The following is a 27,970-nucleotide window of genomic DNA, read 5'->3' as shown; positions in this document are numbered from 1 at the left end:
ATTCTGTTCAGTCCAAGCAGTTTTGAACGTAATTTAATTTGTAGGAGTAAAATCCAAAAGTTCAATCCAAGCATTCATTCCACACAATAATTTGATCAATTCCAACAAAAATAAAACAACTTTAATGAAGTTCATATTCAAAAAGACGGGAGGTGAGGGTGCAGATGGGGTGGTTGATTGGGTGGCTGGTCTCCCAGATTTCTGAATTATTACTGCTAAACAAGATAACGATTAATTATGAGCAGTGCTAAAGGTCAGGGTTTAGATCTCTGATTCGAGTATTCATTTATTTTCCTCAGTTTGTTGCAAACAGCTCTAAAGAGAATCATCTAATCTAATATAATCTAATTCACTCCAACCTGCTGTTTCTGTGATATTCTTTTTTCAGTGCTGGTATGGGAGGTGCCATGTGCTCAGGTGTTTGAACAGAGAGAGGAGGACAGAAGGACAGCGCCACCTGCTGTGCTGGAGGGGTAGAAGCCCTAAGTCATTCCCAAACCTCAAAATACAACAGTGTCAGACGTTTATGTGACAAATCAAAAAAACTTTACAAACTGTGTGATTGTCACTAATCGTGGTATTAAATTGTAGCAGTAAGTCTACAGCTGGACATTGGTGGTATAATCTTGAACACGTTCTGATTTCTGAAGGAGTTTTGTGAAGTTGAAAAAGAAAGCGTAAATCTAGTTGCCTTAACCTACGAGCAGAACACACAGAACTTGTACGACTGTCAGTCTTCTCTTTCTGACAGATTAAAATGCAGTGTGTTCTTTTAGCTCTGGTGCACTTCTTCACCTTTATCTTCAACGAATCTTTGGTTTTTAACGTTATAACAGTTCTAATTTCAGTTTGCAATCGAAGTCCCCTTTCACGTCTCAACACCACTCTTGACCTCCAGCTTTCACCAACACTGACTGACGGGAATGGTTTTGTGCACGGGTGCTGAGACAAGGACAAATCAACACGACACGCAATCAACAACAGCAGTACCAGATGCTACCCCCTCGCTCCTGTCTTGAACAAGGTTCTCCACCAGGCTCCTCTGGATCAGTTTAGAAGCCTTTGATGATGCAATATGCCTCCAGAGAGGAAAGAACAATGTATAGGAGCCAAAGGCTGAAGAACAGGCTGCTGGTTATTCTTTTGGCGGTCCGTGGGCCCCCAAGTTCCCCACCAATCTCTGGCCTGCGGCGGTACATCAGCACGGCAATACAGACGAATGCGAAGATGGTGAAGAGCGTGACGGAGAAGGCCAGCGTTCCGGGCTGAACGCGGAAGTACTGCCCATTCCACTGGTGGTAAATGGCAGCAATGGACCACGCCACACCGATCCCCAGAAAAACGTTGACTGCATTGCTGCCTGTCACATTACCGATGCAGGCATCAGCATACTGGTCCTGGATAGCGGCTACTTTACTGGCAAATGTGTCTGAGATAGAGAGAGAAAATACAGAGAGTGAGGAAGAGAATTACAACCCTCACTAGGACTGGGCGATATGGATCAAAAACGATATCTCTATATTTTTTTCTGAATTGCTATATACGATATATATCTCAATATTTTTTTCATCCCGTAAGGTAATATAAAAAAAAAAAATTCTGTAAATCTGGGCTGAAATGGTGTTAGGTCTATTCTCATACCCATGTGAAGGAGCTGATTGGTCAGTTCAGGTTTGAGTGATTGTGTCTGCTCTAAAGATCAGTGTTTCACAGCGGGAGAACTGACAGAGCTCACTGTAACGAAGCATAGTCTATATCGATATAAACGATACTGTCTCATCTTATATCGCATATGAAAAATATCAATATTTTGTAAATCTCGATATATCGCCCAGCCCTAACCCTCACCACTGCTTTATTTCCAGTAACAAGCCAAATTGATCCTAGTCTCTTCTGAAGGTATTCAGTGATATTTAATGTACTTGTTGTCATTACCTGGGACAGATGTTCCCAGAGCGACAAACACCACAGCAGTGACCGAGTCCTTCAGGCCAACGGTGCAGCCAAAGTGTGAGGCCAGGTCACCGATAACTGCTGTGAGGAGGCCGATCATGGAGATGGAAACGACGAAGCAAGCCCAGCCATTCCAGTAGTCCGTAGGAGGGACAAAGGCAAACAGAATCTTCCAGAACACCGTCAAGAAGTGCATCACGTAATCAAAACAGGATGGCAGCTTCTCCTCGCTACACTCCTCGTCATCATCCCCCCCTGAGCAGTAAAACAGAGAGAAGAGTGAGATCTGTTACACTGCCATAGCATCACACTGCTTCACTGTCATACTCTTACACAGCCACTCTGTCAAGTTCTTGCACTGTTAGACAGTTGGACTTTTATACCGACACACTGTTGTATGGTTAAACTCTTATATACAAGACAAGACAAGACAAGACACCCATATACACCATACTTGTGCTTTGCAGTGAAAACAAACATAGACCCTAATGTGTATATATTTTGAAGACACACACAGAACATGCCCCTAGAGCGATGGGAAACCATGCTCAAGTGCACAACAGTGTGGATCGCCAATCCCAAGTATGGAACCCACACCCTGACTTGATAGCCCTACCAGATCTACCACTGCCCAGTTACAGTTACACTGTATATAATGTCACACTATCATATTGTCATTCTATACCGATATCATACTGTTATACTTTCATGACTTTACACTGTCAGTTTGTGATATTGTTACACTTTCATTGTCATAATATACTGTTCCATATCATATTATCATACTGTTACAGTATCATACCATCACATTGTTACACTCTTATACTGTTACACTCTTATACATTGACATACCAGCACACTTTCATGTGGATATACTGTCATATTATTATATTGTTTAACTCTTATACTGTTACACTGTCACACCAACACACTGAGAGTTACATAATCTGTCATACTGGTACACTGTCATGTCATTACACCATCATACAGTCTAATTGTTACACTAGCGTACTGTTACATTACTGTTACCAGTACAGACTGTTTTTTTCCCTAGTTTTGGGGTGATTTACCTGAGTTTACTGTGATGGCCTCCACAAACTGCTCTCTCCAACTGTTGGTTCCCACCAGCAGGGCCAGGTTGGTTTTCTTGATCAGTTTATCAACTGTACTCTGAGAAAACAAGACAAGAGTTTGAACCACGAGATGATGATCAAGAGGGTCAACACACTCAATACTTTCTTAAAACCTGGAGGAGACTTCAGCTGGAGCTCTGAGGAGGAGGAGGTTGAGGAAGGAGAAAGAGAAATACCTTGAACTCGTACGACTCCTCTATGACAACTTCCAGCCTGGTGTTGTCTCCCAGTGTGGGGCGTCCCATTTCGGCAATCCTACGCTCTTCCTGCTCTTTCTGTGAGAGAGAGATGTCTTCTGAGAGAGAGAGAGAGAGAGAGAGAGAGAGAGAGAGACAAAGAGACATAGAGAGACAGAGAAAATGAAGTCAAATGCATTAGCTCCTACTCTATCACATCTTTCCTTAAGCAGCGTTTGAGAACTGTTTCTCTTTCTGGAATGATTGTGCTCTGTTCAACACTCCTGGAATGAGTTGAGGAGTTGGGGATGATGAGGTAAGTTGGTGATCACCCAGAATCTTGACCACATTAATGCTTTTTTCACTGAATACAATTGAATCCTGACAATAATGTTCCAAAATCTAGTAGAACGCCTTCCCTGGACAGCAAAGACAGTTACTCCAACAAAAGCAATTATTTGGTTTGACAGTAAATGAACAGATATCCTAATATTTTTGTATCATATTGCTGCACTTAACTGAAATAAAAATGGTTAAATTAACATAACGATGATGATAGACAGAATGAAAGATCAGAGAAAGAAGGTGTGTGAACACATAAACAGATGATGGAAGGTGGAGAGATACCTGCAAGGTTGATGATGGTAGAGGGGACAGGGTTATCTCTGCCCTGAACTTTCCGGTACACATCTCTCCCTGATTAACGAACATGGGCACACACACACACACACATATATACACATGCTGGTACATTTCAGGACTCACAGAACTGAGGATCAAGAGGTGGAGCCCATGCTGGCTGAATGGACAATTATAGCTGTGTCCGAAAGGCCCTATTCACTATATAGTATACTAATTTTGGGGTACAATCCCACAATGCACCATTGACACAAATACGTAGTATACAAATAATGTAAGATTGCTGTTGTAAGCTTTGTCTGAAATGATGCCCTATTCACTTTCCTTTACATGTGAAAACTAGATCACTATATAGAGCACTACGGTGCCCGGGATGGGCCATGGATAAAAAAAAAAATTATTAGAGTGAACGATATAGCAGTTCGTGCTCACATTTTCTTTAATTTAAGTGAACAATTTGCAATTAGTGCGCATAAAAATAATTAGCTCGAATTACAGAAATCATTCGCTTGAATTACAGAAATTGTTTGCTTGAATTACAGAAACCGTGAGCAGGAACCAAAGAAATCGTGAGCACAAATTGCAAATCTTTCACTCGAATTAAAGAAAACGTGAGCACAAACTGCTATATTGTTCACTCTTCTCGGTTCTAATTTTTTTAAATCGATGGCCCCTCCCGGGCTCCGCATCTTTTTTTTTTCAGACATTTCTCATTTTCTGCAAATAAATGCTCCAAATGATAATATTATTATTTAGAATTTAGAAGAAATGTCCTGAAGTTTACATTTTACTCAAACATGTATAAATAGCAAAATCAGAGAAACTGATTCAGAAACTGAAGTGATCTTTTAAATTTTTACCAGAGCTGTATATATATTTCTTATTATTTTTATTTTTATTTTTCTCCCATTTTGTCCCAAATTTAGCTAGGCCAATTGTCCCAATTATATCCCAATCACTGGTGATGCCACAACACAAGGAGGGTGAAGACTAGCACATGCCTCCTCCGACACAAGTGAAATCAACCAATGTTGATGCAGCATTGCCGAGTAGCCAGTGCGCTCGAAGGAAAGCGCAGCGACTCGGTTCCAAACCATTAGCTCACAGACGCTTTGTGCTGATCAACATCAACCTAGAAGTAATAAAAGAAAGAGCACCATCTACCCACCCCAGAGAGAGCTGGGGCTCCAGCAGCTGATGGCAAGCTACAAGACCAGGATTCAAACCCGCGATGTCATAGTGGCAGCACTTTAGCTGCCACTATGCTGCACAAGTATAAGAATATTTTAGCTTCATTTGCACAGTTTTGAGAGATTGGGATTATATGACTACACACAAAAACAGAAGAATTTACTTTAAAAATGCATTGTAAAATATAGGGCTTTACATTGCGATGCATTATAGTGATCTATAATACCATACCTGTCAAGTTTTAGATTTAAAAATAAGGGATATTTTCCTCTGTCCGCTTAAAGCCGTCCCATCAGCCCAACGAAGGTTCAGTATCCCTTACATTTTAAGACAGGTTTACAAAAAATCTAAAATAACCACATGTGAACCACTTACACACTACAATTAGATTATCAGAATCTGAAATGTTGTGGACATTCCTACATATGTCATTCTTTTAATACAGCCAAATTAAAAATCCTTTTCTAGATATTAAAAAAAGTTAAGATTTCATGTCTTTTTTTGCCATAATGCACTCTTTTATATTATATAATTATTTATTTAATAGATTTAAAATTTAACAAAGGGTGCACAAATTCTGCAAAATGACTGTAGGTGACCTAAAAATAGCATTATGAGCTTTTACTAAAAGGACATGGACCACATATAATCCATCAAAAAATTAATCCTAAGTGGCCTACACAATTAATATTTTTTAATTAATACTTCTTTCTTTTGATCACTCCTGATCAGTTCAGTTAATTTCGGTCCTCTCCACATTTCTAGTTAAACTCAGTCACAAGCTGTAATTGTTTTATTTTAAAAGGTTTAATCTGTGTGTTTATTTCGGTTTATTTTTAAGCCGCTATAAGAAAAATCTCATCACAGTTTACATGATTAGCCTACCGTTACCTTTCTTTAAGAAAAATCGCTGTATATCCAGATATGTTTTAACATCAGCAGCTCCGACTTGCTGCCTGAACTCACAGCGACGGGGGGGGAGGGGGGGGGCTTCCCCACACTGACCCTCCTTAGCAAGCTGACTGGATGTTTCTCCTGAAAGGCGGGACTTTCTCCTTGAACCGGCTCCACGATTGGTTAAGAAACACAGAGCGGTCAGTGCCCTGTCTCCTCAATAATATATATTTTTAAATCTTAATATAAAACGGGACATTTACGGGAAAATACTAATACGGGAGGACGGCGGGAAAGAGGAGTAAAATACGGTAGTTTCCCGGCCAAAACGGGAGACTTGACAGGTATGTAATACCGCTCAATATAGTGATATAGATGTTCACATAGAGATATTATTGAATAGGGCAGAGTTTTGGACACAGCTCATATGTGAATGTGTTCATGGGTGTGACATCACAACTACGACAAATTCTTAAATCCAGAATGTACTGGCCTTAGGCCAGTGGTTTTATATGACATCAACGTTTCTGAGGTAAACAACCTTTAATTCTGTTCTCTGGAGTTTGAACACACCCCTCAAACATACACACACACCCAGTGTCACACAAGTGTTACACAAGTGAAAAAAGCAGAATCAACACACACACACACACATACACACACTCCAAGACAGACAGATTTGTTCAGTACCATTAGCCTGGGGTCAATAGAGGACCGCAGTGTCCGGCTGGGGTCACTCCAGCACACACTTCAGCACACTGAGGTCACTCCAGCACACACACACTGCATGCACAAACACAGTGAGTCTCAGCAGAACAACAACTCCAGCACACACACGTGAGATAACAACACGAGGCAATTACTTCAAATAACAGTCAGAAATCTAGCATCCTGTGTGTTTCTTTAAATCCATATTCATAATATCAGAACATTATGACCATCTGCTTGTTTCTACCCTCACTGTCCATTACCATTGACAATATAGGAGCAATTTGTAGTTCTACAATTATAGACTGTAGTCCTTTTGTCCAGATGCATCGCTGCCATTTCTCCGTGTTTCAATGGTCAGGACCCCGCAGGACTCCCACAGAGCAGGTGAGCATTGATGTGGTGCAGAGTCATTCACACTAATATGGTGGTGTTGTGTTTGTGTGTGTGTTGTGCTACTCTGAGTGTATCAGACACAGCAGTGCTGCTGGAGTTTTTAAACACCTCAGTGTAACTGCTGGACTAAGAATAGTTTGCCAATTAAAAATATCCAGCCAATAGCTACTAGTTGTGGTCACTTGTATGAAAGAATGCCATGTGAGCCGGTTTTTATTTAGCCCTCCTTTATTTCACTGAATTAGTGTATCTCTGAAGAAAAACAGGATTTCGGCTCTAGCTCATGAATATTCATACATGCAAACATATCGCCTCTGATTGGCTAGCAGCACTGCAGAGGAGAACACAACCGACAGAATTTACCCCCCCACACAGTCAATTTTACAGCTCTAAAACTCAAAGGACAAAATGTTTTCAGATATACAGCCTTAGTTGTAAAGATATAGCAGTGAGTGCTAGATAAAGTTATATTAAAGTGCATATGTCAAGTCTCTGTAAATGTGGAATCCAGCAGGGATCCAATTTAAACCTATAGTTACTTACACAAAATAGCTAATGTTAACTAGCTGGTGAAAAAACAGCTGTAAGCCCGAGTTCAGCTCTGTCTGTGGGGTTGACGCAGACTCCAAACATCTCTCTGATCGACTCGTTTTTCTGATTATTTCTTTTTTTAGCTACTGCAGACAATGGAGGAAAAACTTTTTCATTTGCAGCATGCATATACAACTCAGAAAGACCTATTGTATTTCACAATGAACAAGTTATATTTAGCCCATAATCTTAAACTATTTTATTGTTTAAATCACACTGAAGTGAACAGAACATTCTGCTCCTGCATTAATCATAGAACTGCAGAGTACTCCTATATGATAAGTGGAACTGATAAAATAGACAGTAAGTGTAGAGACAAGAAGGTGGTGTTAATAAAGTGGCCAGTCTGTGTATAATATCTGCAGATTGAGTGTGCGATGTGTAAACAAAGCCTCAGCTTGGCAACTGGCTAGCGAGCGACCTCTGTTAGCAGTGCTCTGAATGTGTTGGTGTGGTTGCTCATATTTGCACAAAGAGTTTTAGAACTGTAGGTATAAAATTACACACTGTTTCTGAGTTAGCATGCATGCTAATGTGATTAAATGTGTGCAACTTCTGAGGAAAATGAAAGGCAGCATAACATTAGTCCTGGGTGTTTATCTGCTGAGCTGAGGGTAACGCTACAGGAAAGGATGGTTAGAGTTACCCAACAGAGGGACAATCCAGGTCCAGAAAAAAATAATCTCCACCCTAAGATTTTAAAGATTTTGCTCCAACTGCCTGAGGCGCTCTGCTGCAGCTGCGGAGGAGAAACTGTTGTTTTCTGGCCCTGGATTTGCCACCTCTGCTGTTTGTAGTGCAGGTATTAATCACACACACAGTAAAATTCAGCTTCCAGCTTTAGTGAAAACTCAAATATAATTTCTTACCAAAAAGCTGCTTATCTATCAAAGCAACACAGAGAACACCAGAGCCAGTTAGCAAAACCAGTTAGCTTCAGTGCTAATGAGGTGTATTACAGCTTTTCCAGTAAAATGAACTGTACCTGTCTTCACGAAGCCACCTACAACCACAAATACCAGAATATTAAAACACATTCTGTAATACTTGCTGTTTTTAATAAAGCCAGTTATGAAATATATAAAACATAAGGGAGGGGAAGGTGCAAATAATAAAGTGGCCAGTGAATGGAAGTTTAAAGTAGGGTTTTCCCTATAAAGTGGCCAGTGATAAAGCACAATATTAGGTGTTTCTAATTAAGTGGCCAGAGATGAAGCAACGGGTGTTTCAATAATGTGGCCAGTAAAAGGAAGCACAAGAGTATGTGTTTCTAATAAAGTGGCCAGTGATGAAGCACAGTATTAGGTGTTCCTAAGAAATTAACCAATGAGAGGAGACTCAAGAGAGGTGTTTCTAATAAAGTGGCCAGTGATGAAACACAAGCTTGCTGGCTGAGGCGGAATAAAGGGCCAAGTAAAGAGAGGAGCTTACCACACTCATGCAGTAGCACAGCTGACCCAGACAGACAGACAGACAGACAGATAAACAGATAAACAGACAGGTGGAACAAAAGAAAGAAAAACAGAAATGAGTGTGGACAAATAAAAACCAACCTAACAGACTGCTGTAAACAAATGTGTTTGTGTGTGTTTGTGTTTCTTCTTGTAGTACAAAAATGATAAAAAAGAATTAAATTAATCTATCTTTCTGTTCTTCATTTAATCCAATCACAGGGTGGGGTGGGGTTTTCAAAGTCCTTTAGGGTCAGAAGCAGAACTTTATCAGTACCTGCCTTGTCTGTGTGTATTAATCAATGGTAGGACTGTAATATGCAAATTAACCGTCTAACCAATCACATGCATTCAATGCAGCCATACTGCTGTAAGCTGAATAGGTGGAGCAAAACTGCTGCTCTAGGACAGGGAAGTAGGTGGGGCTAGTTTGCTGTAAAATGAATGGGTGGAGCTATATACCCTGCCATAAGCTGAATAGGGAATTAAACTGCTGTAGGCTGAATAGTGGGGGCTAGCTAGTGTCAACAGAGCAGAGGTGGTAGCAAATAGAGCTGACAGAGCTGAGTGAGGAAGAGGAGGAGCACAGGAGGAAGAGAATGTGCTGAAGCAAAAGGAGCTGCAGAAGGACAGATGTTTTTTCAGGTACATTTTGCTCTCCTTCACCTGTCCAGCCCCTCCTCCTCCACTCTGGCTCCTGCAGCTGCAGGTAGAAGCTGGCCTGCTTGTCGTACTCATCATGGTCGACAATCTTTACCTTTATGGTCTTCCTGTGGTGCGAGGGGGGACACAGAGGCACATCTGAGGGTTTTATTATCACGGACTTTACACAAATTAAGTATATTAGCCCTGGCCTTTTTGCTGATTTAGCACTGAAGCTCCAAGGCTGATGTTACTAACAAGTAGCTAAGTAGGACAGGAAGCCTATACAGCACCAGTTAGCATGGTGCTAACTAATTTTTCACATTTACAGCAGTTAACTTTAGCTTTATTGATAAGAACTTCTATAGCTTGTTAGCAATATTAACCTCATAGCTTCCATGCTAAACCAATGTTTGGCTGATTGTCTACATTCTATTTCATAACTCTGTTCTTCCATCAAACTTTCTCTGTAATTTAAAAGGTCATTAGGTCAGATCAGCATGAAACTCAGAAAAACAGTGTAGAATTGGCAGTCCTGCAGGTGATTGCCACAGGCCAGAAGTTGGGGGTCAGGGGTGGAGCCCACCTTTCCTCTCGCTCATCTCCATCATTCGTGGCTCTCCAAGCTCCATGAAGAAGTTCTTGTTCTTTTCGTATTCCTCATCATCAATAATATTGATCTGAAGGGTTTTACTGGAAGATCGAGAGAGAGAGATAGAAAGAGAGAAGAAAAAAGAAAAGGGCAGAAAGAAAAAGAGAGTGAGAGAGAAACAGTTGCAGAGTGGAGAGAGGCGTGAGGAAATAACAGTAGTTAATGTGGGCAAGGCTAAATAGGGGACAGCATGCAACAGGCAGTTAGCACCATGCTAATTAGTAGAAAATAGGATATAGTAGCTCTAAAGGTGATTGGACTGATGGCTCGATGGACAGGGCTCAGAGATGATGCTGGGGGGGGCGGATTGGGTTCTGTGGTGAAACTAAGTTGGTGGGCGGTGCTCTAAGGTGATGCTCAGGAGTCAGAGGTCATGCTGAAAGGTGATGGGCAGGGCTCTGAGTTCTGTACACAGTGTGTGAGATGTACTACGGCTACAGTGTACGCTTGACCGTGGACGTTCCAAGAAAATTCCGGAATGCAAACAAGGAAGCTGTTTATAAACCATCACAGTGTCTCTACTTAACTCAGCATCTCATCACCATGACTTCAACACAACCCAGCCAAACAGACCAGGAGACTCAGGTTAGACTAAAGAGAATCTCAGAGTGAGTAACAGTCTCTCCTTCTTTCTCGTTCTGTAGTTGGCATGTGTGCGTTGTATAAGCTGTAGTAAGGGGATATGTTCTAGGCTGTAGGTGAGGGGTCTGTCAGGTGGTCATGTGACCTGGCTATTCTGCAGATGTTCTCCGGCGTGTTCTCCAGAAGCCTCAGCGCAGATGGCTGATTTCAAAACACTCCTAATCCCACACACTCCGTGGGTCACACACTCAAACACACCCTAATCTGCACCCTGAGCAGCTTTACACACACACACACCCACCCACACACACATGCACACACAAAACCTCAACAGACAGTGCAGCTGTTTAAAACACTGGTTCTCAATGGTACCATTCCAGGGTAGGAAAATAAAAATCCAATCAAATCCAACCTGCAGTGCTGCCCATGCAGTTGCTCAGATTGAAAGTTTATTTTCTTGACTCAGTTTATTTGCCTCATCTTCTGGTTTCACAGCTGACTGTGCAGCACCATAACAATGCAAGGCCCCGATTTAGGACCTCCCAAGGACCATAGCAGCCTAAACTCTTTTGAGAAAACTTTAGACTATATTGGAAAATTGCTGTCAGGAAGATTTGATTGCATTCAGCCATAAGAGCAAGTGCATCAGTGAGCTCAGGGACTGATGTTGGACAATTTGTTCTACCACGCTAATACATGATGCTATTGCTACATGCCCTTTCAGAGCTCATAAATACACCCCGAGCTACAACTATACAACTACACCTTAACCCCCCCACCCCCAATATAGACCCCCGTTGTCACAGCTAAATTCTCAAAAGTTTAAGCCAGTAGTTAACATTAAATATTTTCGCTCAGTAGAATTATCTACCATTACAAATTTTTAATCAGTTGAGTTAACTAGCAGTATATATTGTTTAGTACAGTTACCCTTTTTTCCGTCCTATACGGTGTAATGGGTGAAAACTAGTGCTGGACGATATGGCCAAAATTTATATCACGATATATTCCTTAAATTTCGGTCGATACGATATAATTTCGATATCGATATAAATACTTTGAAGGCCTCAGAAAACTGCTAAGAAGCCCTGCAATCCCTGCAGCACTGCGAATTTAAATTATTATATAACTGTGTATTTGCACTTTTTGTATGGTTGGCATCAGATACCCTCATTATATGCACATCTATCTATCTATCTATCTATCTATCTATCTATCTATCTATCTATCTATCTATCTATCTATCTATCTATCTATCTACCTACCTATCTACCTATCTATCTATCTAATGGAAATCTGTACCTACTACTGTCTGAAAATTTAATTTAAGCTTTGAAACCTCCTTTCACAAAAACTTTAATACTTTAGAAATAAAAGTAGTCAAAATAAATCAATGCTCAATATTATTTGCATATAGCAAAATAATAACATGACATCCCTGTCAAACATAAGCCTATATAACTATTACCAATAAAAATAACTTTAAATTACAACAGAGGCAGAGCTTCTTATTCTTTGTGAACAAATTTAACAGATTAAAACAAAAGTGTTTCCACTAGGATATAGAATACAATAAGCCTTTATATACGTAAAAGCAACAAGATTTTCCCGTCAAATAAACAAACCTACAGGCTTTATCAACTATGAATAACTTAGTTACAACATAAGCTATAAAAGTGCTTCAGTCAGTATAAGAAAAATATTGTATGTAGTGGAGTTGCTTGAAGTGGTGGAACAGTTTAGATGTATTAACATTACCGCTGCTGGTCAGCTGCACTCTCCGGCACAATTTGCAGCAAAGCGGCAAGGGAGCGGACCCGCGGCCGGCCTCGAGGACCCTCGGCCGAGCGAGCGGACCTGCGGCCGGCCTCGAGGACCCGCGGCCGGCCTCGAGGACCCGCGGCCGAGCGAGCGGACCCGCGGCCGGCCTCGAGGATCCGGGGCTGACCGAACCAGCGCGAGACATTTTTGCTGCGTAGCGAAGCGGACCCGAGCCTAGCCATTTTAACCTAGCCTTGCCTAGCCTAGCCTATTTGGCTACGTGCCTGTGTGGGTACGTCATCACGTACTGACGTAGCCCAGCTACGGAGGCTGAATGTGTTGAGCTCTGCGGCGAGCTGACGCCAGTAAAAAACGCCTGTCCGTGATTCTAATACATATCGATATACCACAAAACTGATATCACCGTTATTGAAACATTTCTTATCGCGATAAATACCGATATCGAATTATTGTCCAGGCCTAGTGAAAACGCGTGTGGTGGAGGAGCTAGCAGAGAAAATACACTTAATCCTGACTTCCCTCGAGGCACACACACACAGGACACACTCCATGCGGGGTAGAAGACGGGTTTAATAGTACATAAGCACCAACACATCTCCCCATTACTGTCCAGATAGCTTAGAGTAGGTACATTAGACCGGAGGCCATACTACAGCTAGCTCACCGTCTTCATAGAGAGAACACAGCTCTGGCGCACATGCGCAGTAGTACAATACATGTAAAACCACCGTTACAACGGTTTACAAGGGGCACTATCAATGAGCGTCTATTTTCTGGTCTATTTTTATATACATAAGGTGCACCGGATTATAAGGCGCATCATGCAACACTAGTAAGGAACAAGGATGTCGCCATGTTTTCCTTCTAGGAGGTAACTAAGTTAAGTTAAGCTAATTAAAACAAGCGCTCGATGTTAATATACACAGAATTCTCTTCAGAAAAAGCTTAGATTTTACTACGGCTGGGTGCACCAGCATTAGCAATTGGTGCTAGCTGTGCTCAGTGCTAGTAAATGCTGTCTAACAGTGCTACACTGAGGAACCATGAGTGTTCCGGTAAGCCAGGGTGATATTAGCTAGCGTTTGATCTCATATAGCTTGTTTTTAATATGGTAAACGCGCAGGCTATAGTCCGATATACTTGCCTCTGAACGGTGAAAGAGTTAGCGCTTAGTGGTTAATGCTAATGCTGCTCCAACAGTGCTAGCTGGAGTTAGCAGCAGGCTACAGGCCAATATTATTCACCTCTGAATGGCAAAAGAGCTAGCGCTTAGCGGCAAATGCTAATACTGCTCCAGCCTCAGTGCTGGAGAACTGAAACCCCTGTATAACGCTGCACTTCAGTAGAGTGGGTTTATTGCTCCTTACAATCTGACTAGGCTACTAAAATTTAGACATAAAGCGCTCCATAAAGGTGAACTGACGACTTTTGAGATAATTAAAGGATTTTAAATGCACCTTATAGTGCGATTTTTTTAATCAACAGTATTTGTTACCATTAGCTATTATTAGTCAGTAGTGTCTGCTGACTGTCTTCAGTCAGTCGAGATATTTTTAGTCATTATTTAGCTACTATTGCTATTTTCAGTGTTGAGCATGTCATTCCAAAAGTATTGGAAGTTGCTACATTATTCCAGAGAATTCCACAGCCCAGTGCTGGGGGTCTTCATACCCCTCTAGCCCTGCTTATCACTAGGCACAGGTCAAGCTATCATGGCTGCTCCAGAGCACCCTATTTTAGTAATCTTGCACTTTAGTGGAGATTATACCACATTGCTGGAATTCCTTAAAACAGCTAAACTCAGTGTAATCAAAAGCAACCTTGATGCAGCTGGACATGTATGAATTTCCAAACATATTGATTGAAATGATGTTTGTGAATTTACCACTTTAACTCTGTCTGGCCCAGAGTGTTTTTCACTCCTCCCTGCAGTTCTCTGATTGAGAAAATCAGACTAAATTATGGGATGTAAGCAGTGTTGGGTATTTTAAACCCTCAGAGTTGTCACCACCACATCATCACTCAGTCGTTTTCCCTGCTCTCCTCTGGGACAGACGGACACGGGTTCAGAAATGTGATTACTGCTGGAGATTATTTCTCCATTTCCTGGGCTGCGCTAACACCATTAGCTAAACTCTCCACTCGTCCCTCTCTTACTGAGAGAAGTCGACATGTGTCAAACCAAATCACTTTTTCACAGAAAATGTGAGTCTCAAATGGTGCTGCACAGCAATCACACGCTCTAGACCAGAGACCCAAAACCATGTCCAAATGAAAGCAAAGTTCGCTCATCAAGAACTCAAATACTGATCAACTCTGGGCATATAATCTGATTAACCCTACACGTGCTAGGATTCTGAAAGTCTGTGTACGACAAATTGGAAATAATCTGTTTATTAATAAACTGAGTGCTGAAAATGTAAGCACATAGAATCTGAGTACTCATCAACTAAAATAATCTGAGCACTGGTAATCTAAGAACTGATAATATGAAGAAAGAGATTAATAATACTGATCATCTTAAATAATTAGAGCAGCGATTATCTGTTTAATGATATTCTAAAATTATCTAAACAATGATACTCTGAGGATTAGTAATGTAAGTACAGATAACCAGAAATAATCGGAGCATTGGTAATCTGAGTACTGATAATCAGAAAATTATCATCTGGATTATTTTTGAGCACTGAGTATTGATAACCTGTGTTGGGAGTAACGGCGTTAAAACTAACGGCGTTACTAACGCCGTTACTTTTTTCAGTAACGAGTAATCTAACTAATTACTCTGACTGTAACTATAACGCCGTTACCATTTCCGACACCCCGTTACTGCACGTTACTTTGGCCGCACTTTTTTTTACTTCGCTTTGCCCTGGTTAACCGATCCTCTGTCCGGTGAACTTGAGCTTCTGGCCGCTGTGCCTGTAGGTTTAGGTGGTTTGGCGTGGTGAAGTGAGGCACAATTGTGACGATTTGCGTGCTCTAATTAATTCAGTGATTGCCGTGGACAGCCCAAGTTCCGAATTAAGGACGTTAAACTCTTTTTAGCTGCTCCGGTTTTTGTGGTGCTGCTGCTTCCTCTTTTAGAGAAGGCTCCTATTAGCTCCTATTTTTTATTTTATATAAAGCTCTGATGTGATAATCACAATGTTGCTAAGTAACCAATTATTATTGTTCACTACAGCGAACGAAATAGCGAAAACTGAAAGTGAAAAAAACATTTGTGTTAACTGAATCTAATAAAAAAGGTAATTAAAAGGAAAAAACATAACTATCTCGAACTGTTGTACAGCGGAGTTGTACAGCGGGGTGTTGTGCCGCGCGCGCGGCACCTCGTGGTCCTTTAGTTCTTGTGTAAAGCGCTCGCGCTAGCAAGCCCACCCTAAAAACTTACTGAACAGAAAAAATAAAAACAAAATCAAATTAAACAATAATAATAATGAAAAATGTAATCACGTAGCTCTGGGCGCACGTGAACGCCTCCGCGTTTGACTTGCAGCATTGTGTGTAGCTGTTCTTAAAAAAACATTTCAATTAAATAATAGTTCTATGCTTTTATGTTACAGTGTAAATTAACATAATTCTGATCATATTTCGCTCATTCAATCAGCCCGAAAACAGACAGTTTATGGGGCGGATCGGGTCCGGCTCATAATGACAGTTCATGGTTCAGGCTCGGGCAGAACGTGCACGGGCTCCGGCTGGGTCGGGTCGGATTTTTTGCGCCCGATCTAAGCTCTATTCCCTTTTGGTGAAGCTGTTATATTAATACCATTTTAACGGTCATTAGATTGTTGTTTTTGTCCATTATTTTGTTTTGTTTATATATACATATTTCCTTTGAGTGTGGCTTGGTTTGTTTAATTTCATCCCCAGACGCGTTTTTCATGTTTTTCAGTATTACAAGTTTTAGTAATTTTCTTTGGTTCTGTGGAGAATTTCGTTTTGTTTTTTTGAAATTCGTTAGACTATATTTTTGTCAACATTTTGGGTTTATTTTCGTTTGTTATTTTTCTAATAATAATAGTAAATGCATAATTGATTTTCTTTTTTTGACGGGCGAATAATAAAAAGTAACGCGATAGTTACTTTTACTGGTAACTAATTACTTTTATAGTGGAGTAACTCCGTTAGTAACTCAGTTACTTTTTTGGAGAAGTAACGAGTAACTATAACTAATTACTTTTTCAAAGTAACGTGCCCAACACTGTTGATAACCTGACAAATAATCTGACAAATGATAATCTGGGGATTAGTAATGTGATTACTGCTAATCTAAAATAACCTGAGGACTGATAACTTGGAATAATCTGACCAATGCTAATCTGAGGATTAGTAATATTAGCACTGATAATCTAAGACTTTATCATCTGAAGGAATCTGAGTATGTATCTGAAATAATCTGAGTAATGTTAACCTAAGTGGTAATAATCTGATGTCTGGTAGTATGAGCTCTGACAATCTAAAATAATCTAAGCACCGGTAACCTAAGACCTGCTCATCTAAAATAGTACTAGTATTGATCATCTAAAATAATCTTACTAATGTTAACCTGAGAAGTGATAATCAGAGGACTGGTAATATGAGTTCTGAATATCTAAAATGAACTAAGGACTAGTAATCTGAGTACTTAGCTGATGCAGTACAGTGTGTGATAGCGCAGGAAGGAATTGGTGTGTTCATCTTTCAGACAGAAGCTTGTGGAAAGTATGTTAAATGAAAAGCATCAGAAAAATGTGAAGGATGTGAAGGATCTTGACTTCCCAGATTTACTACTCAAACTGAATAAACAACTATCTGTGAGGAAACCCTTAGACATTTCAGTTGGGATGTATCACCTCACACAGAATGAGTGGGGTGTAAAATGTATGTTTAGAAGATGAATCTCAAATTTTCACAGCGCTCTGCACCTGCTGCTGTTTCCTCAAACCGCAAACACACACCCACACATGCAAAAAGCAATCAAGAGCTGATTTAGGTGTAAGGACTGCAGTTTATAAGTGTGTATGTGTGTGTGATTTATGTCATCCTGCACTCGGTCCCACAACCACACTGTCTCTAAAGTTAGTCCAAACGCCCCGCTTTGAGCGTTCCGATCTCCTGACTGTATAAGGTCCTGCAGCGTCAGAGGTGGAGGAGCCGTTCGGATCACCACTTCAAAGCGGCCTGTGTGTAAACACCAGAGCGCCGCTCCATCCGTCAGTGCTGAAGAAGATCCAGTCACCTCCTTTTCCATTTCAAGCCGTTTGAAATCTCGAACTGCTCTCCGATGTTTATCTTCAGCAAGTTAAATCTGTCCTCTCTTCCCAGTGCCCCCCACTGTCCTGCCCACCCCCCCACCTACCCTCTGCATGGAAAATGTCTGCACTCTGGGTCGCCACATCACGTGATGGTGCTGATAAACGATGCGACAGTGCGTTCCATAAGAGGAGACGGAGCAAAAGCCTGGCAGCACAGAACACTGCTCAGCATCAAACCTCCAGCTGACTGAGTGAAGGGAGCAGTAACAATGAGGTCACTCAGAAACACACAACTCACCAATACACCCAATATTACTGCTACACATCCTTCAACACCCCCCAAACAAATACACCACAAGCTACAACTACAAACTTTCCTATTCCTCTGAATAAACACCATGAGCTTCAGCTAAAATAGCCAAATTTTGGGCCAGTCCCATTGCACTCTTTGCCTCTACTACTTAAATTAAGGCCACTTAACATTTGCACTTTGTGTTTTCACGCCTAGGGGTAGTGTGTCCTAATTCCTGAAGGGATAGAGAGGTAGTGTGAAGTGTTATCTTGCGTTAATACACGCTGCCAAGCAACAAAGGGAAAAGTGATAATTAATTTCCTATGTTAAGAATGGATTTGTTCCTGTGATTTGGCAAGCGACAAAAGTGATGAGTTGAAATATTCTTAAAATTATGGGAATGAATTATGGCGCAGTGAAATGTCATTCTAAACCTAAAGGGTGATAAAATTCTTCGGACTTATCGCAGACTGCCTCACCACCCTCCATTAGAAGAGGTACAACGTTCTCACATTGTGAGGTTGTCAAACTTTAGCTACCGCTCTTCTACAATCATAACAGACTGGCAAGGTCACCTACAAAGCTCAGCTAGTAGCCTGATACTTAAGCAGTGTTTTGACAACGTATTAAAATCTTATGGCCCTTTCCTTAGTAACTCAATTACAAAAGGTATAGGCCAACGGTAACAGGGGCAGTTCAGGTCAAATTGGGTGATGTTGAATCAGGTCAAGTCAGTTCAGCTTGAGTCTAGTCTAATTGAGGCAAGTCAAAGTTGGTCAGGTCGGGTTGGGTCAAGTTGAGTCATGTAAGGTCAGTTCCGACTCTAATCTTATAACTCACTGACGTCCAGCTTTCCTTTACTCTGTCCTCTGGAACTCTTCTCTGTTTTGGCCAGATTTTGACTCATTTCAGCAAGAGCCTCACCCCTGCTGTGACTGACTTCTGATGCCACGCTCGGCTGGCGCATTCACTGCAGCATAAAATGTATGACAGAAGCTTGACTCACACCCTGCCTCGTTTGGGAGATGCACAAGAAACTAATTAGCATGCGAGGTCTAAAAAGAATCCAACTGTCTGCTTGACCGCACTTCCGTAGTTGGATTGTCGAGTCGGAGTACTTCTTTTCATGTCCTTGGTGGTCAGAGTTCCCTCCCTAATAATGCTTTCCATAGCAGAGCCTGATCGCAATCCTGATACTGAGTGCAGCTTTGCTCTACGATAATGATCTTTATCACTGTCAGCACCATAAAAAGATCAATTCTGCTGATTGTTGGTTGTGTACTCCACCACATGACGCCCAGAGGAATCAGTGGTTTGTAAAGGTCTGGCAAGGGCTACAAAGCAAACTTTTGAACTTTATGTGAGGAAAATGGTAAAGATAGGAGACTCCAAGCAGAGTTTAGAGGAGGGAGAGGCTCACAGAACAAGCAAGAACAAGGCCCAGAAACTGAGGAACAAAGGTAGAAATGAACACTGAGATGAAATGGGTTAAGGGGGACACTCTAGTTCAGATTTTACATGAGCAACAAAAATCATCTTACAGTTAGTCTACATATCATATAGTTTCATTTTAGGATTGCTTCTGAAACTGTAGGGATGCAAAACAACTATAAATTAGACACATGGTTTCATAATGTTCTTGCAACAATGGCAAAATAAGAAATATTAGGGTTAGTAATGGTTTGGCTTGCCTAGACATAGCTGATATCAACTGGATATCAATGTGTTTAAAATGGATAAAGAGATCAACTTACGAGATCTCATCGTTTTGGAACTCCAAGACACCATGGGTGTCCTCAAAGTCCTCTCCTCCGCCTTTGGCCGTCCCTTCAATTGTCTTGTAAGGCACCACCACAGCCCCTCTGGCTCCGGACGTCCGCACCACCTTCACCTCCATGATGCCAATGCTTTCGCTCACATGCATCATCTGCTCCTCGAATGCAAAGATTCCAGCATGGTCATCATCGAAAATGGTCACTGTAGCTGTGGATGGGAGCCCCAAGCCAGCCAGACTGTCCACGTGATTCAAAACTGGGCTCCCATTGTTTCGGCTTTCAGACAGCACTTGTATATTGCTAAGGTGGACCAGAAAGTGCTCGTCCTCCTCAAAGATGTCATCGTCTATTATCTCAATGCGAATTTCTTTCTCGGCCTCGCCCGGGTTAAAGACAATGACACCCTCGCTAAATTCATAATCTGATCCTGCATTAGCAGTGCCATCTTCGGTACGGTAGCTGACGGAAATGGTACTGGTAAGGTCGCCTCCACGGCGCACAACATTCAGGGCAACTGACCCGCAGTTTTCCAGACACTGGTACGTGCCTGGGTCAAAGAAGATCTTTGAGGAGAAATCGTTATCGGAAACTTCTGTGCGAAGTTCGTGGGTGCAGATTGCTTTCCTTGCCTGATCTGCAGCATGCTTCTTCAGGATGTTCCCTGCACCAGTCATGAGCCTGGTGGCTTGGCAACGGTAGAAAGCGCGACTCTTCTGTTGTTGGCTCAGGACCTGGTAGTTGGCAAGCTCAATCAGCTGCTCCATCTCTTTTTCCGGATGCTTCTGTTTCAGGTCCTTTAAAATCCTGGCCATCTCCCTCCTGGCTTCTTCCTCGTCCATCTCTTTTATGTCTGTATTCACAGCTCCATCCAGGAAGTCCTCTCCGTGCGAGTTGAGCATCTGGCCATCCATTTCAATATCTGCTTTTGATTGGAGCTCAGGCTCACCTTCGGTCTCGATGATCATCCCCCGCTGCTTTCCGACTCTGTATCGCTTGTTCACGTACTTATAAAACAGAAGTCTGCGGTCAGCAACCCATGCAAACACCACACATATAGGGAAGAAGAAGAGCGTGAGGAGCCCCTCCCACACCTCCACCACACCTGGAGAGATAACAGCCAAGATCAGGTACAGCCAGGTGTATGCAAAGATGCTCCAAGCTGCGGTGACAAAGAACACTCTCAAGTGCTTCACTTTGCGATGGTCACCATCTGGGATTACAGAAACGCATAGGCCGATGATGACGAACATGTTGAACGCCGCACTGCCAACAATGGTATTTGGCCCCAGCTCACCTGCGTCAAAGTTGTGTCCGCAAACTTCAACCACAGATAGCAAAATCTCAGGAGCAGAGGATCCAAGAGCCATGAGTGTCAGATTGGACACGGTTTCATTCCAAATGCGGACGGTTGTGGTCGTGGTTTCCCCATTGGGCTTCTTGATGGTGATTTCTTTTTCTTGGGATGTGATGACCTCAATAGATGCCATGAAGCGATCTGCAATAATGGAGACACCTAGAAACATGTAGAACAATCCAACAAAGTAGATTGTGGCTCTAGCTAGCTTGTCTGGGAATGAGGGGTTTTCTGGAGTCCATAAAGGCAGAATCACTCCCTCCTTGCACTCGTAGCTGCCAGAGCATGTTCCAGATTCATTGGCTGAAGAGGATTCTTCATCTACCTTGGAGCCCCCAGCATCAGCCTGATGAAGCTCATGGGAAAAAACAATGAAGAGGACAACGAGTTTTAGCCTGAAAGAAGGAAGGAAGCTTGAGGTGTCTGATGTGCTCATCTTCCTGATGCTGTACTCCATCTTGTTATTTGTCTCTGTGGAAACAAAGGTTAGATTTGTTAGTGTAGCAACTTTAAAAATTTGTCACCAAGAAGCTTTATAAAGATCCAGCACTTAAACAAAAGGGTTCTAAGACTCAACAATATTGGAACAATATTTGTATTGCTATATAGAATAATTTACATTCCATTGTAGAGCCGTTGAAGAATCCTTTAATCAAACAAAGAAATGCAATTAGTTATTTGAGCGGTTATGGTTTTACACAAAAATCTATACAGAATTGACATACTGAGTTAAATCTAAAGCTGCAAATTTTTAGAACCTCCAACATCTGTAAACATAGAACATTTAATCAGATAAACTTTTAAGACTCTCGTAAAGTATCAGCAGTACTGACCCTCTAAAATACCTGAAAACTGAGCGACCATGGGTTCTAAAGCACCTCTCCTGAGGGATATCCGCCTTCAAGCCAGAAAAGAAAACTCTCCTCTTCATCCTTATCATCATCCTCCTCACAAACTGCTCCTCTGCCTCCTCCAGCCTCAGCACTGCTACACCGCGAGCAGCGTGGGGATAAACTCTCTGGAGGAGGAGGAGGGGAGGGACTAATTGAACATGCAGAATCTCTGAGGGACTGATTCTAAGTTTGAATGGCATTTGATTGATGATGTTTAATTTAGTAATAATAACAAGGCTAAAAAAAATACAAATAAAATAGTAGATGCATAATGTGAACACACAAAACAGGATAAGACCAACGAATTCTGTCTTACGAAACACACGCACACACTCCGACGGTGTTTAGATTAGTGTCTTTCCCCACAGGCTGCTATGTCTGTGTGCGTGTTTATGCGCTGTGTGATCCGGAGCCTAAGCATCATAAAGCTGATGATTCATCAGCAAATGAAACCTACAGCACAGACACAGACACAGACATACACTCTGTTTACATGAACAGTAAAAATGACATCCATTGATATTAATCCATCCTTTTAATATTTGATTCATATGATTCACTGAACAATGATCCTACTTTTTTAATATATGAATTATATGATTCATTTTACAGTGATCCTAATTTTGTTAGATATGATTCATGTAATTGACTCTGCAGTAATCATATTTTTTATATGTGATTCATATGATTCCCTTTACAGTGATTATTTTCTTATATATGATTCATATGATTCCCTTTGCAGTGATTCTATTTTTTATATGATTCAAATTAGTTACTCTGCAGTGATCATAATTTCTTATATAAGATTCATATGATTCACTCTAGAATTATCTTAATTTTTTAGATGTGAATTTTTTAGATTCATATGATTTATTTTGCAGTTATCCTTTTTAATATATGATTTAAATTATTTACTTAACAGTAATCCATTTTTTTTAGATGTGATTCATATGATTCCCTATGCAGTAATCCTATTTTTGTATATGATTCATGTGATTGCCTTTGCAGTAATTCTATTTTTTAGATGTGATTCAGATGTGATTTTAGATGTGATTCAGATGTGATTTCCTCTACAGTGATCATATTTTTTGTCAAACATTCATATGATTCCATCTGCAGTGATCCTTTTTAGATATGATTCTAATGATTCACTCTGCAGTGATCCTAATTTTTTGGAATATAATTTTTTATGGTTCACTCTAAAGTGATCATAATTTGTTATATATAATTTATTTAATCCCCTATACAGTGATTCTTCTTGTTATATACTCTGTACTCTGCAGTGAATCTATTTATTACATTTAATTCAAATTCACACTGCAACTATCCTATTTTTTCTATATGATTCATTTTAATCACTTTGCAGTGATCCTTTTATTTGCATATGAAATTATTGTGATTCAATCAAAGCAAGGGTCTGGATTCTGGAAATACAATGGTTTGGGGAGTCCAAAAACCTTCAACATCCAAAAACCCTGCTTAGCCAAACTTGGCTGCGTTTTCCAAAAACAAAAAGAACATCTAAAGTGGTGAAATGAGCAACACATTAAATTCTCTGTCTCTGTCCATCTCTCTCTCTGACTGAGTGTGTGTGAGTGTGTGTTAAGGCAGCTTTCTCCTCATATAACTTCAGCACTCGGCCGGGGGACAGAGGAGAGGCAGTGAAAGATGATGACATCATCGCTGACTCATACACCCGTCTCCACTCCGCCCCCCCCCCCGGCCGAGCCTGACCCGACACTCAACCCCTCCAAACCCACCCTCAGTTCGGCACTGCATGCACCCCAATCCAGGTCTGCAGCCAAGTGAGTAAAAAATTACACAGAGAGCGTTATTCTCAGCACATTTGTGTACTTAGTTAACCTTAAAGGGTGACTAAACTAAACCAATCATTTTTGGAAATTTGAAAAATGCTAAAAAATGTGAGGGGCACTGAGTGATGTATGGGTTTAGGGGCGGGACAGAAGGGAGAGTTGATTGGTCTTAGCGGATTGGTATTATTGATTGACCGATTTGCATATTGTGAGTGTACATGGAAACATACATCATCCTCGCCTATAGAACAGTTGAACCTGTGAGGGCACTGCAAAGGTGGAAATAAAACATAATAAAGGCATTTTTAAAGGTACAAAAAATGTATTTAAATTTTTATTAGTTTGTGTGTTTCATTACTTCAGAGGAACACATTTCAGCTATTAATGACCAAATGTGGTTTAGAGTTTAGGGCCCCTTATTACTCTATGATCCTATTCTGATTCAGTGGATCTGGAATGATCCAGTCAGGATTGATAAATTACGATCAGCTGTTTTTTAGTAGAAAATGACAAAACAGTCTAGAACTGTTTTACAGTGGAACATGAGAGCTTAATGTACTATACGTGGTTGCATTTAAGCTGCTTTTCCATCATCTGTATGTTAATCCCCTTCCACCATGTCTTTAAGATCAAATTATGGTTGATTAGTAACTAAACTATGGTGGAAATTTTAGCCCAGTTTTCAAGTTGTCGACAGTTTTTTGTAAATCACTGGCAAAAATGTTTCTGTTCTGGGATCAAATGCGGGACCTCTCATCGTTCACAAAGTTGTGTAGTGTGAAATACTGAAAGGCACTAATAAGCTGTCACAAAGTGATCGTTGATAAGTCACAGACGCCCAACATATATCTGGTATGCTAAATATCTAAATATCTGATCCAGTCGGCCACTGTGAGCCAAGAGCAGTAAGTACCTACAGCCAATGGGGGTGAATAGAGCCTTCATTCTACTTCTATGAATGGGAGTGAATGCAGCTAAAAGCTAAAAAAAAACTACTTGATCTGCGAATTTCTTGAATTCTAGAAAGTAGAATTATGTTTTTTACTAAAAAAGCAAAAAAGCATACCTGTATTTTTCCTTTTTTTCTACAGTACACACTTTTAGGCAGTAAATGATGAGTAAATGCTGGTTAGGTGATGCTGGAATTACAGGCTAGAGTTTAAAAGGCTTATAACTGGAGTTTGAAACCTTTATAAATTATGTCTGCGGTACTAAAACATTTGACAACATATATACAAATGTTCAGGACATAAATACATATTTTATAAACTCTTATTTTACTCAGTTGCTTCATATGTTCTATACATTTTGTTCTCTCTTCAAGTGGGCATTCTCCTATCTAGAGATTATTTGTCTTGGCATCGCTAGTTCTTGCGTGCGTTTAGTTAGAACTCAATTCTAACAATTTAAACCTAAACCACTTAAACCCCAACTTCAACCACTTAACCTTAAACTAAGACTTTAATCCCAGTTCTAATAATTTAACTCTAAACCGCCTAAACCCAACTTCAACCACTTAACCTTAAACTAAGACTTTAATCCCAATTCTAACAATTTAAATCTAAACCACTTAAACCCCAACTTTAACCACTTTACCTTAAACTAGGACTTTAATCCCAGTTCTAATAATTTAACTCTAAACCGCCTAAACCCAACTTCAACCACTTTAACATCACTTAAACTGAAATTTAAACCACTAAAACTTTACTCCCTTTAAATTCTCAAATGTAAGCACTTAGTTCTCTCAGTTCTAAAAATTTAAACCTAAACCACTTTAACTCCAACTTTAACCACTTAACCTTAAACTAAGACTTTAATCCCAATTCTTACAATTTAAACCTAAACCACTTAAACCCCAACTTCAACCTCTTAACCTTAAACTAAGACTTTAATCTCAGTTCTAAAAAATTTAACCTAAACCACTTAAACCCCAACTTCAACCACTTTAACATCACTTACACTGAAACTTTAACCACTAAAACTTTACCCCCTTTAAAATCTCAAACGTAAGCACTTAACACCTCAAGTCAAACTACTAACTTTTTTAAGCCCTTAAAATAAACTGTTTAAATTTTCACTTAAACCACAATTTAACTACTTAAACTTCATCTCTAACTTTGTCTCTTAAACTGAACTTAAAGTAATGAAACTTAATCCACTTAAATCCCAAATGTAACAAATTAAACTTAATCCACATAAAATCCAACTTTATTCACTCAAACAGAACTTCAACCATTAAAACTTTAATCACTTAAACTTTAAGTTGTATTACTTTAACTTCAGCTTTTAACACTTAAACATCACATTTAACTACTTAAACCCTAACACAGCCTCCTCACACTTTGACTTAACTGTAACCTTCAACACTTAAACCCACTTCTAACCCGTTGATCTCCACAGCTGCAGCTGGATTTTATTTTATCAGCAGTCTCAGTGAACTCATATCTTGTTGAAGGTCAGAGCAGCATCAAGGAGTATCTCAGTATCTCCTTCAGTTTAGGCCAACAGTACACACACACACACACACACACTGTAACATCAGCCCAACATCACCATAACAACTGAATCTATAATCTAAACACCCGGATCCCCAGACCACCCGACCAGACCAACCCTACACTCACAGAATCTGCAGTGCACTCAAATAAAGCATTAAAGCAACAGGTTTGGAGCTCAGGGGGACTCACCTGTGGAGGGTGGGGAGCAGTGGTGTGTGTGTGTGTGTGTGTGGAGAGCAGCGCTGGACAGCAGTGGACTGGCTCTAGCAGAAGCAGGAGCAGGCATTGTTTGTGGCAGGCTGGGGCTGGACCACCCGCTCTAAACATGGGCAGCATCTTAGTGTGTGTGTGCGTGTGAGTGTGTGTGTGTGTGTGTGTGTGTGTGTGTTCTGCTTATCGTCCTCATCCCGACTGCACTTCCTTACAAGGCTGTGATCCCTCAGCACACACTGTCCCTCATACACTCACATACACTTAAACACACATACACACTCATACACACACACACACACATACACACACGCAGATAAAGCATTGCCTCTCAGCTCGCTCCACCATGTGGGGATGCGCAGGAGAGAGAGTAAGTGTGTGAGAATGTGTTAAGCACAGTAAGTGTATGTATGAGGGTATATAGAGAGGATAAAGGTGTATGTAGACTATGTATGGTGTATATAGGGTATACAGGGTGTGTATGTTTGTGCGGTGTGTATGTAGGGCATATTTACTGTAATGTGCATTTAGAGTATATGGGGTGTAAAAAATATATAGTGTCTATATACCTTATATACCTGCATATACCTGTACACAGCATATATGACTTGTGTATGTAGGGTATATGCAATATGTATAGGCTATCTGGACTGTGTATCAGTGGTTATTGAGAATATATAATGTATGCAGGGTATACAGAATGTGTATAAGGGGAGTGTATGGTATTTTGACAGTATATGGGATATACAGAGTATGTGTAGGAATTATAGAGTATAGTGTGTATGTAGGGTATATGCAGTATGTATAGACTATTTGGAGTGTGTATCAAGGGTAATAGAGAATATATAGTGTTTGAAGGGTATACAGAATATGTATATATAGGATATAGGGTATTTTGACAGTATATAGGATATACAGAGTATATGTAGGAAATATAGAGTATTTAGGGCATATAGAGTGTGTGTAGGGTATTTTGACAGTATATTGGGTATATAGATTGTGGGTATGGTATGTATGTATATATATATATATGGAAAGTATATGAACAGTATACGGAGTGTGGTGTGTAAGTAGGCTATATAAGGTGTATAGAGGGCATATGTA

The 27,970-nt window shown here is 40.6% G+C and overlaps 1 protein-coding gene across 6 annotated transcripts; it reads right to left on the bottom strand.

The window, feature by feature from the left end:
• Nucleotides 1-17: 17 nt before the first annotated feature.
• On the bottom strand, nucleotides 18-27,021 carry slc8a1a (solute carrier family 8 member 1a). Of its 6 annotated transcripts, none has more exons than XM_022668135.2 (12): nucleotides 26,846-26,939; nucleotides 22,285-22,469; nucleotides 20,077-21,922; nucleotides 10,361-10,467; nucleotides 9,113-9,133; nucleotides 8,667-8,684; nucleotides 8,551-8,565; nucleotides 3,890-3,958; nucleotides 3,263-3,381; nucleotides 3,024-3,123; nucleotides 1,936-2,208; nucleotides 18-1,429 (listed from the first exon to the last, which is right to left on the bottom strand). In XM_022668135.2, the coding sequence occupies exons 2-12, from the start codon at nucleotides 22,313-22,315 to the stop codon at nucleotides 1,053-1,055; spliced, it is 2,976 nt and encodes a 991-aa protein (XP_022523856.2). In that variant the 5' UTR covers nucleotides 22,316-22,469; nucleotides 26,846-26,939; the 3' UTR covers nucleotides 18-1,052. The 6 variants fall into 6 exon arrangements, with proteins under 6 accessions (XP_022523856.2, XP_022523857.2, XP_049326979.1 ...); XM_022668136.2 differs by having other exon boundaries at nucleotides 22,297-22,469; XM_049471022.1 differs by lacking the exon at nucleotides 22,285-22,469 and having other exon boundaries at nucleotides 3,263-3,378; nucleotides 26,846-27,021.
• Between the last annotated feature and the right edge of the window lie 949 nt (nucleotides 27,022-27,970).

The sequence above is a fragment of the Astyanax mexicanus genome, chromosome 23 (genome assembly GCF_023375975.1).
Source record: "Astyanax mexicanus isolate ESR-SI-001 chromosome 23, AstMex3_surface, whole genome shotgun sequence".
Classification (NCBI taxonomy): domain Eukaryota; kingdom Metazoa; phylum Chordata; class Actinopteri; order Characiformes; family Acestrorhamphidae; genus Astyanax; species Astyanax mexicanus.
The sequence above is the reverse complement of the archived record's forward strand: the minus strand, read 5'-3'. Positions and strand labels throughout refer to the sequence as shown.